Below are 12128 nucleotides of genomic sequence, written 5' to 3' on the forward strand. Positions count from 1 at the left end.
AGGACCTAGGGTTACCACCCCCTAGGGTTTTCCGTCACCTAAGGTTACCTCCCCCTAGGACCTAAGGTTACCCCCCTTAGGATTTCCACCACCTAGGGTTACCATCCCCTAGGACATAAGGTTACCGTTCCTTAGGATTTTCCACCACCTAGGGTTACCACCCCCTTAGGACCTAAGGTTACCACCTCTTAGGGTTTTCCACTACCTAGGGTTACCACTCCTTAGGACCTAAAGTTACCACCCCTTAGGACCTAAGGTTACCACCCCTTAGGACCTAAGGTTACCACCCCTTAGGGTTTTCCACCACCTAGGGTTACCACCTCTTAGGACCTAGGGTTACCACCCCCTAGAACCTAGGGTTACCATCCCCTAGGGTTTTCCACCTACCTAACCGCAGTTAGGACTTTTCTACAATCTCATTCACACACATTAGATAACAAACTAACTTAACTTGAATCCTTTGACATAATCAAAACATCGATTCGATCGTCGGATACTTTCCATACCAACCCATTGTACATAAGAAGAAAGGATATTCCTTCCTCTGCCTCTTCCTCTTCCTCTTTAATGAGCAACGTTAATATTGTTTGCCTGCTGTGTAAAAGGCGTCCAAGCCAATCAATAAAAGAGGATCAGTTTATTGAAGAGGTGAGCAAGAGAGAATAGCATAAAGGGATTTGGTTTATGGAGACATCGAGAAGATTCCTTGTGTGATCTTCTCGTCGACAACAAGTTCTTGGTTGTAGCGGTCCCTCATGGTGATATTCTAATAAACAACAACTAGTTTTCCTCGGACGGTAAGTTTTCGTTTTTTTCATTTCGTATAAATTATATCAACAGAATGTGTCCAAGCTGATCAACTCACTCTTACCATATTTCTCTTTTGCTTGTGTCTTTTGCTTCAAGTGTATTTACCTCCAATACTCTTTATCATTTGATCTTTTGGGGTGCTCCATACTACTCTTCTCTTCACTTTCAATAATCTTAATTCAACGAGTATACTTGCATGTATTTTTAAGTTCGTATACATTTACACCGATCACTATATGTATAAGATCTGATTTAAATCCTTTTTTCAAATATTAAAACTCATGGTCAAATCATTTAGAATAATAACGGGAGCTAGAGGCATGCTGAACCGTATTACTCATGTGGGTTTGTATTGGTTTATTTGTTCATTCACAGGCTGCATTTTTCATATTTTTGATAAACTAACACTAGAAAAACAAAAATAAGCTCAAATAAATACTATCCACCCTTTTAGCCTCTCCAACCATCCACCACGATGGAGAGAGAGTGATAATTACAGTGACTTTTTAGGGGTGTCAATTCGGATGAATCAGATCGGATTGGGTGGAGTTGAATTCTTTTTTTAACCCAACCTGAATCCGACCCGAACCTGAGTTCAACCCAAAATACCTAAACCCGAATCCGAACCCGAACCCGAACCCGACCCATATAATCCGAAAATTCGATTCAAAACGACTTTTTTTGAGCTATTTTCCCTATAATTCTTCACTTTTATCTCAATACTCCATCATTATCATACAAACATGATATTAATATATATAAAAACATCTAAATTTTTAAAATAAAATTTGATTTAATCAAAAAAGTCCACAAAACCCTATATTTAAGTCAATCAGGGTCAATCCAAACCCGACCTGAACCCGAAAATATCCAATCCAAACTTGATTTTTTTCAGATCGATTCGGATTGAGTCGTCAGGTCGAGTTCATTTTTGACACCCCTATAATTTTTAAGTAAAAAAGGGGGTAAAGAGAAATAAAATGGGAGAAAATGTGATAATTCCTTATTGGCATTCAGATGTGGACTTTGCTAGCATGATACAGCAAAGTTGTTTTTACTGGACTTTAAAAATGAGAGAATAAATTTAGAACTCTTTTTCAAAAATGTGTAAACATTTGGATTTGGATAGATATTATATATTAAGAAAAAAATATTTCTTTCTTTTTTTTTTCTAAAACTTAACAAATAAAGCAACCTTTCCGTCTCCATGTTATTATTATTATAATAATATTATTACTTTTGATAATTTGAGTTTACCATTCAATTAATTTTGGTAAGATTCAAATCATTAATACCTCGAGAAATTATTTGAGCTTACACCATAGCCTTTCTGTCTCCATTATGCAACCATAGATATATTCATTAACTTATCACTTATCAGTTAATTTCTCTTCCGTGTTAATCCTAATACGAATTGATGAAGATATTGGAGATATTGATGAAGATATTTAACTTTTGGCTTTTGCCACTGTTAATTTATCAGTTAATTCATATTATCGATCTCGAGGGTCGGTCAATTTTATTGTCAATTATTTAAATAAAAAAGTTTAAAGAGTATTTATTAACCCACATTTATGACAGTCTCTACGCTTCTTCACCATCATCCATCCTCCTGATCTGAAGCCCTAATCTTGGTCGGAGTACGCTTCCTCTTGTTTTTTGATTTCCTCTTTCTCGAATTTCTCGATGATGCTTATCTCGGTCGCATGATTTGAAATTTTGAGATTTCTTTTCTTCGATTGCTAGTGGGTTTTTCTTTAACGTTGATGTGCTCGATGAAAGACATGACGGGCTGCAAATTTGTTTTTTCTTTTTGGTCGTCATCTTCTAAGGGGATTCTGCTGTATTTTTTTGTCCACCATCTATAGTCTTAATTTGTGCAAAATTCCCAATTTCTAGAATTTTAAAGGAAAATATTAGTTTTCCCCTTTTGTTTCTTGGTCTATTTTTTACGGCGAATTCAATGATTTTGGTATGAAATACCACCCTTTCATCTTTTTAGAGGGTTTGGGCGTGAAAGAAGTAAAATATCATGAATTTTGTTTCGTTTTGTTTGTTCTTTTCAGCTTTTGGGTTCTTTTGTGCGAAAAATTAGGGTTTACCGGATTAACAGTTTACTGCTGAATCTTTTTGATCGTACATCTTTTGGTGAGTATTTTTATTGTTTTTTTGTGAGGCGCAGTTGAGAGTTGAGACTAATATTACGCACAGCATGACCACTCTGGGACCTCCCAGGCGGGTTGCAAAGAGGCGTTCCCAAGTCAAAAGTCGGGCTAAAATAGATGTGGTAGACCTCAATTCTCCTTCCATTGTGAGCCACGAACTGGAAATGTCTTCTGGTTCTGCATTCTTGCAGGTATCACAAGGGACATCTGTTTCTATGAATTCACATCGCATTCATCCCACTGGACAGCATCGTAGTTCTGCAGCACCGTCCAATGATGCTCCAAATAGTTTTATCATTGATGTAGAGGAAATTGAGGATGAGGTCCAGCTGCTCCCGCTCCTGGCCTCTGGAAGGTTTCGTGAGGTTCATTACTATTTCTGTTTTCTTTTGTCATTATTGCATATAGATGAAACTTAGTTGACTAATTTACCTAGTTTTTTGTCCCTTCAATTTTGTTCTTATTTGTTTTCCCTTGGTCCTAGCTGAATAAGATGCACATACAGTATCCCTTATTGAGTTTGGCTAGAATCATTCTTTTACAATCATATGGTGCAATTCTTGTATCTTGTTTATTCGTTGTTGCTAGATGGTCAAAATCTAGCTAGTTACTTTATCTTTATTTGCTTATTTTTTCTATTTTGTGGCTGTGCCAGATGTGTTTGACAATTTATCATATTACTATTTGCTATTCTTCTTTGATATTCTAAAGGGTAGTTTGTATATTGTTGTTTGTTTTTCTTGTTTGATTACTTTTGAAGTTCCTTGTTTTTAATTTTATCCTTATTAGATGTTCCCATAAGCATGACAAGACTGACAATTATGTACAGAATGGAATAGGTGAGGGGAGAGGGAAGTACTGTAGTTTTCTAAGCAACTTACCTTTATCAGACACCCTGAAGGCCTTTATGTAGGCTTAGCACATATAGATCGACTACAATAAATATCAAAGTTAAATAAAATTGCTATCATCACAAGTAGAATATAGGTACACAATTGATATGTAACAATTCAGAAGCTCTCAAGTACTTCTTGCATGTTGGTGGTGAAGTGCACCTCATCTTCTCTATACTGAGTAGAAGAGTTTCTGCTCAAAGTCAACACGAATCAGAGGGTGCCGGTCTAGTCCCAGTAAGGCCCCTCCGATGCTTAAGTGAGATAGCAAGAGCATAGAATAGTAGGAATGAGAGAGATGAGTGTGTGAGTTAGCATATGCCTTCTCATTATCACCATCTTTTATAGTTTTTGGTATAACGTGTTTTATGACACTTAAATTCCTTTGTCGCAATGGTCGCCGCTCATTGTTTTTTCCTTCCGCAATAGCCTCGCCATCTCCTCTCTTGGTAACGCTCCATTGATAATGAACATTAACACTTGTCATTATGGATTCCTGATATTCTCACATAACTTCACTCCCTTTCCTAACTTACAATACACTGAATCGTTGGTCTTTGAGCTGATTTCCTGGGTGTTGGCTTCTAAAGTCGAGTGCCATTGGGTCCTGGACCTAATTCCCAATCACCTTACTCTGACTTTGTCTTCAATTTCTGAACACACATTGAGTTCGATTCCGATTCCGATTCCCAAGCTTTGGAAGATTTCGAAATGGACTTCGAGCACTGTGCGACTTCGACTTCTCGAGCTCTTTATAACTTCGATTTGACTCCCAAGCATTGTAAGATTTCGAACCTGACCCTCAAACACTGTGCGACAACGACTTCACTTCTCGAGCTCCTTATAACTCTGAACCCGACTCCTGAGCATCGCAACATTTTGAACCCAACTATTGAACACCGTGCGACTTCGGCTCTGCTTTCCCGAATGCCTTGTAACTATAAACCCGATGCTCGTGCACCTTTCAACTTTGAACTCAATGCTCAAGCACGGTAAGAGCCCGACTCTACTTACCGAACATTTATATGACTCTGACCCTGCAAGCATGTTGGCTTACAAAACCCCAATACTAGACCCAATCTCCTTTTGTTCGGGCTTAAGAGCATCGCAACATTTTGAACCCAACTATTGAACACCGTGCGACTTCGGCTCTGCTTTCCCGAATGCCTTGTAACTATAAACCCGATGCTCGTGCACTATAAATTATTGCACACTTATAAGAATGAAGAAAAACCTTTAAAAGTATGCATTCAAGAAAGAGGCCAAGAAAGCAGTAAGGTTAAGGATAAAATTTTTGAATACTTGTATCGATAGCTTGATATAAAAGAAGGAAAAAAAGAATTTATAAAATAGATAAAATGAGGGAGAGGAAAGTAAGAGAGCTTACCCAAATAAGATGTATTAAAGATGAATTTAATACGGTACTAGTGAAGAATAAGAAAATAAAGGAGTGATGAAAGAGGTATTTAAACTTTTATCAACTTTTTAATAAAGGGATAGACAACCAACTTAGTTTAAGAAAATTTAAGTAGATTAGAAGAATATTAAACAAATGTGTTCCTTTATAACGTCCTTTAGTATGTGGTCATTTATAGTAATATTTAAACTTTAAGTTTGTTAACATATTGATTTGGTTTCTTAGTTTACTTATATTCATGAAACCAAGAGTTCTATTGTGTGTATGAGACACATGCTAAAAGATATACTAATGCACCTCGTGGACTCAATGACAACAATTTGAAATATACTTAATATGTTTATTAGCCATAAATATCCCATAAATTGTCCTACTCAAGGCTTTATTCATAGTATAAAAAAGATTGAAAGTTATGCCTATTTATTTAATTTATCAACTTATTTAAACAAATGAGGGTATCCTAAATTATTTAATTTATCATGCTGATGTGTTTGTATGTTAACTTTATCACAAGTGAGCTATAGATTGTAATTCCACTTTTACCTCTAAATCTAAGGTAGTGTTGTTTGTCTTATTAAAAGGAACAACTAAAAGGATCAAAATAAGGTGAATGCTTAATTTTACAAAAATCAAAATGAGAAAGAAACTACTTGAGTTCCTCGGAGGCATCGTCTAAGAAAGGATAATAATGAAATCATGTTTACCCAATTTTGTGAGTCAAATGTTACCTATACTTGAAAATAATGATTTAAGAAGGGGCTAGCAACTCATTTGGAGTCGAATTCTCATTAGTTGCGAAGAATGATGAAGTACTGTAATTAAGATCAATTTAAAAATTTTAAATGTTTTTTAAAATTCAATAAGCTTTTAAATTTTAAAGGGAAACCTTAGCACAATGGTAAAGTTACTGTCATGTGACTTAAGGTCAAGTTTAAGTCTTGGAAATAACCTCTTGCAAAGTTTTATAAGGCTGTGCACATAAACCCTCCTCGGGACCCTGCATTGGTGGAATTTTGTGCACTAGGCTGTCCTTTAATAAGATTTTAAATTTTAAAGTTTTTAAAAACAAATTCAATCTTTTAAAGGTTCTTTATAATTTTAATGATAAAATTCTTATATCCCGGGGTATAATTCTACTCACCAGGAGGTACTATGATAGTAAAATAATAGAGAATGAAGAGCCACACATAAACATGATAACCAAATAAGAAATTCAACAAATTATATATATATATATATATTATTTTCTACTAAAACAATGAAAACGGGATAGATAAATCAATAGATGAATAAAAATGAAAATATAATCAGCCAAAAATAAAACTAGGAATAAGTAAGTCGAGATCTTTTAGCAACTCTATAGTCTAGCTAAAATTGAGTAATATCAAAAGGGTTTCTGCAAGATTAGAGGTAAAAAAAGGAGACAGTAAACACAAATTGATAAATGGGTAATTAGATAAAATGTGCATGTGTTTATTCTTGTTCATGAATTCAAGGAACTAAAGTAGGTCATAATTTCATATTACAATTTTAATTACTTCCTTAAGTTCTTTACCTTATACAACAACAATTAAGTTTATTTCAATAGGTGGAGTCAGGTATATGAATCCTTATATACCATTTATTGTCTAAGTACATGTCTGCACTATTTTAAATGAGTATCTCTTGGAATTTAGTGTAATCCTGATTTTCTCTAATATTTTTATTTTGTTCATTCTTGTATGTTCACACATCCACTTTAACAACTGCATCTTTGTAACTCTCACATCCACTTTTAAAGTGCATCTTTACACTTTAACATAGCAGATCTAACCGTTTTGTAAAATTTTACTTTAGGTTTTAGAGGTACCTTACGATCACAAAGAACACTTTACACTCTCCTCAATTTCAACCATCGCACTTGTATTCTATGTAAGATATCTCTTAATCCTTCTATTCTTTTAAAAAATAATTTTAAATACATTAAACTCTCACTTACAAACAACTCATCATCTCATATCTTAATAATTATCTCATTACATTTAATATTCTATCTCTATTCTACTAGGCTTAAAATCTTTCACTTCTAGTGTTTCTTGCCAAAATTCAAGTTTAATATTTACTCTATGTGTCTCATCTACCAAAATAGTATTATCTGCAAACATGTAACACGGTACCGTATCTTGGATGTGGTGAGTTCATCCATGATTAGTGAAAAAAGATAGAGATTTATAGTTGATCTTTGATGTAATCCTATCATTATGGGAAATACTTTGGTTAATCTTATTGGAGTCTTTACTTTTATCATTATATTCTTATACATATCCTTAATTAGCTCAATATACGCTATGCTAACCAAAGATTGAAATCTCGTGTCGAGCCAGTTGAAGCGAATGAAACATTCGTTCCGCTCGTCAATCGGCATGACCAAGCACTAGGCCTAATGATGGTTGTGGAGTAGCGTGACCCCCGAGCTCGCTGTTGACCCAAGTGGTCATACTGGCTGGGTTGTGCTACCCCATGGCCGCACGACCCTGTTGTAGCACAACCCTTGCGATTGCGTGACCTAGGGGGTGTCAAAAATGAACCCGACTCGACAATTTGACCTGAATTGACCCGAAAAAAATCAGCTTGGGTTGGGGATTTTTGGATTCAAGTCGGGTTCAGGTTGGAGGGTTTTCGAGTTGAAAATTTTTAGGTCGAGTTTGGGTTGGACTCGGGTTGACCTGAATTTAGAGTTTAGCGGGCTTTTTTTTTTGGGTTAAATCAAATTTTATTTTGAAAATTAAGATGTTTTTATATATATTAATTTCAATGTTAGTATGATAATGTAGTATTGAGATAAAAGTAAAAAATTATATGGAAAATAATCCAAAAAGGGTCGTTTTTAATCGTATTCGGGTCGGGTTGGTCGAGTGTAGGGGTTTGGGTTGGGTTGTATTTAGATTCGGGTCGGGTACGGGTTGGAATTAATTTTTTTTTTTCAACCCGACCTGAACCTATTCAATCCACCTAAATTGACACCCTAGCGTGACCACCGCGGCCGCGCGACCCCCACGGCTATGCCGAGGTCGCGTTGTTGGGTTTTAATTAAAATTGAACTTAGTTTTATTATCTCAATCAACTCTTAGCTAGGGATAATCCAAGAAGGGTTAATTAAACCCTAATAAAATTATCTAATTAATTATATATTTTATTTATTTTAATTCTACAAATATATAATAATTTATTATTTATTTATTTATCTCCTAGCTATGTTATTATTTTTTAATTGATCCAATCAATCCTTTACTTAAATAAATAGCCAAACATATTTCTTAAAATCTTAATTGAATTATCCCATTAAAGTATATAAAATTTTTAATAAAATTTTATATATTCCTAAAACCCTCCGAGGGACCTTGGTGCTGTGCTGGCCTCTATGGGTCTCCGTATCCGCTATTCACTGCAGCTTCGATTTTTTTTAGCTTTTTTTGTTTAGTTAATTTTTAATATTATAATTATGTATTTTTTATAAATAAATTATTATTAATAATAGTTATAAAATATTAAAAATTATATCAAAAATTTTAAATAATTTAAAATTTAAATAAATAGTTTACAAAATAATTTAAATTTAAAATTAAATATAAATTTAAAATAATCTAAAAATTAAAACAAATAATTCTTGGACATTTCAAATAATTTTTTTATTAAAAATTTACAAATACATAAAAAATAATTTAAGCTTTTCAAATATTTTTATATTTATTTTTGTCCTTTAAAATAATTTTATAAATTTAAATTTAGTTTGAATTTTAAACATTCCGCCAAATGAAATGTTTTTAATAGGAGGTGATCTAAATGAGCATGTTGGAGTGAAAAATGAGGAATATGAGTGAGTACATGACAGTTATGGGTTTGGAACGAGAAATGATGAAGGGAAAATTATATTAGATTTTGCGATAGCATATGACCTTATATTAGCTAATAGACTTTATATTAACTAATTCATTTTTAAAGAAAAGAGAAGAACACTTAGTCACGTTTAAAAGTAGGAATAATAAATCATAAATTGACATAGAAAGAAAAATAGAAATATTTGTAAAGATTGCATGGTCATACATAAAAAAAGCTTTACCTAATATTGGTTAGTAGTGTTGGATATATGCCTCAAGCAAAATATCAATAGAAAGAAAATATATACGACTCATAGAATAAAGTAATGGAAGTTAAATGATGAAAAGAAAAATATATTTAAGAAGAAGGTAGGAGTAAGTATTAGGTGAAATATATAGTGCCTCTAATACGACATAGGATAAGATGGTATCAAAGTTGGATATAGTATCTAAGAGTGTACTCTGTGAGTCAAAAGGACATGGACTAATTAATATGGAATCTTCGTGATGGGATGAAAAAGTAAAGGAGAAAGTGAAAGAAAAACGAACCGCTTATAAGGAATTATATATTTGTAAGAACGAGAAAAATTTAGAGAAATAAAAGAGCGGTAGAAAAAGTATTTTCATCAACTTTTTAATGAAGGTTTAGGTGATCAACTTAACTTAGTTAATTTAAGTAGGTTAAATGAGCATAAAAATTTAAATTTTTATTGTAGAATTTAAACTTCAGAAGTAGAACAAGTTTTAAATGGGATGCACAATGGAAATGCCGTTAGATCAGATGATATTCCAATAGAGGTATGGAAGTGCCTAGGGAAACAAGGTATTAAATGACTTATAAAATTATTTAATATGATATTGAAAATGAAAAAAATACCTGATCAATGGAGAATAAATACTTTAGTTTCCTTATATAAGAACAAGGGAGACACACAAAATTATACAAACTATAGGGGTATTAAGCTAATGAGTTATAACATGAAACTTTGGAAAAAAATAATAGAAAAAATATTAAGGAAGGAGACCACAGTAAATGAAAATCAATTTGGGTTCATATCTGGAAGGTCGACAATAGAAGTTATACATCTTAGATAATTAATTGAAAAATATCGTGAGTAAAAACAAGATCTATACATAGTATTCATATAGAATTCCAAGAGAAATTATATGGAGAATTCTAAAAAAGAAAAGTGTTAGCGTATCATATATTGAACTAATTAAAAATATGTATAAGAATGTAACGACTAAAGTAAGACTTCAGGCGGAGTAATTGAATCATTTCCAATAAAGATAGGGTTACATCAATGATCTGCTCCAAGCCCCTATCTTTTTATACTAATTATGGACGAACTCACATTCAAGACACAGTACTGTGGTGCATGTTGTTTGCAGATGATATTATTTTGGTAGGTGAAATACGTGAAAGAGTAAATGCTAAACTAGAATCTTGGCGTGAAATACTAGAAGGGAAATATTTTAGGCTTGGTAGAATAAAGACAAAATATATAAAATTTAAGTTTAGAAATATTAGACATAATGAGATAATTGTTAAGATAAGAGATGATAAGTTGCTCGAAATCAAGAACTTTAGATATTTAGAATTATTTTTGCAAAATGGAGGGATTGAGAAAGATGTCTTACATAGAATATAAGTAGCATAATTGAAATGGAGGAGAGCGTTGGGTGTTTTATGTGATTGTAAAATACTTTTAAAACTTAAAAGAAAATTTTACAAAATCGCAGTTCGATCTGTTATGTTATATGGAGCTGAATGTTGGATTATGACTCGAGCAAATGAGTAGAAGATGAGAGTTGCAAGATGAGAATATTAACGTAAATGTGTGAACATACGAGAATAGACAAAATAAAAATAACAGCGTTAGAGAGAAAGTCGGAATTGCATCTATTGAGCTAAATTTCGAAAGACATGTTTAAGATGGTATGCGCATGTACTTAGACGACCAATAAATGCTCTAGTTAGGCGATGCGAAAATATAACAAACACTCATATTAAATGAGGAAGAAGAAGATAAAAAAAAACTTTGTTAGCAACAATAAAACAAAATAAAATTTATTTAAATATATATGATGATATAGTAGGAGATAGAGAGCTCAATAACGTAAAAAGATTCATATACCGAACCCCACCTAGTAGGATAAGGTTTGGTTGTTGTTGTTTTGATAAGAACGAGGAAAATTTAAAAAAATATATAATAGCCAAGAAAGAGACTAAGAAAGCAGTGAATGAAGCAAAGAATGAAACTTTTGAACGATTATATAAAAAATTAAATACAAAAGAAAGATAAAGAGACATTTATAGAATAACTAAAGTGAGAGAAAGGAAGATAAAAGATCTTATCCAAATAAAATGTATTAAAGATGAATATAATAGAGTACTAGTAAATGATGAAGAAATAAGAGAGCGGTGGAAGAGGTATTTTTATCAACTTTTAATGATGATTTTTAACTTAGTTAATTTAAGTAGGTCAAATGAGTATAAAAATTTAAAATTTTATCGTAAAATTCAAACTTCAGAAGTATAACAAACTTTAAATGAGATGCACATTGGAAAAACTGTTCGACCCGATAATATTCTGATAGAGGTATAAAAGTGTTTAGGGAAACAAGGTATTGAATGATTTATAAAATTATTTAACATGATATTGAAAATGAAAAAAAATATCTACTCAATGGAGGGCAAGTAGTTCCTTTATATAAGAATAAATGAGACGTACAAAATTATGTAAACTATAGGAGTATTAAACTAATGAGTCATACCATAACTTTTGAAAACAAGTAATAGAAAAAAGATTAAGGAGACCATGGTGACCAAAAATCAATTTGTATTCATGTTTGGAAGGTCGATAATAGAAGATATATATTTTATTAGACAACTAATTGAAAAATATCAGGAGAAAAAACAAGATTTACAAATAGTATTCATAATTTATAAAAAGTTTATGATAGAGTTTAAAAAAAATTATAT

The 12128-nt window shown here is 32.5% G+C and overlaps 1 protein-coding gene across 4 annotated transcripts in view; it reads left to right on the forward strand.

Moving 5' to 3' along the window:
• The first annotated feature begins 2316 nt into the window (after positions 1–2316).
• The window catches only part of LOC122001430 (E3 ubiquitin-protein ligase bre-1-like), a 52857-nt gene continuing 43045 nt past the window's right edge, over positions 2317–12128 (forward strand). The window contains exons 1-3 of one of the 4 annotated variants that reach the window (XM_042556160.1): positions 2317–2444; positions 2993–3097; positions 3167–3340. In XM_042556160.1, the coding sequence (XP_042412094.1) occupies positions 3023–3097; positions 3167–3340 (249 nt within the window). In that variant the 5' untranslated portion in view covers positions 2317–2444; positions 2993–3022. Of the gene's footprint in view, positions 2451–2992; positions 3341–12128 lie in introns of all 4 variants that reach the window. The other 3 variants (XM_042556161.1, XM_042556158.1, XM_042556159.1) reach the window with 3 other exon arrangements.

The sequence above is a fragment of the Zingiber officinale genome, chromosome 7A (genome assembly GCF_018446385.1).
Source record: "Zingiber officinale cultivar Zhangliang chromosome 7A, Zo_v1.1, whole genome shotgun sequence".
NCBI lineage: Eukaryota > Viridiplantae > Streptophyta > Magnoliopsida > Zingiberales > Zingiberaceae > Zingiber > Zingiber officinale.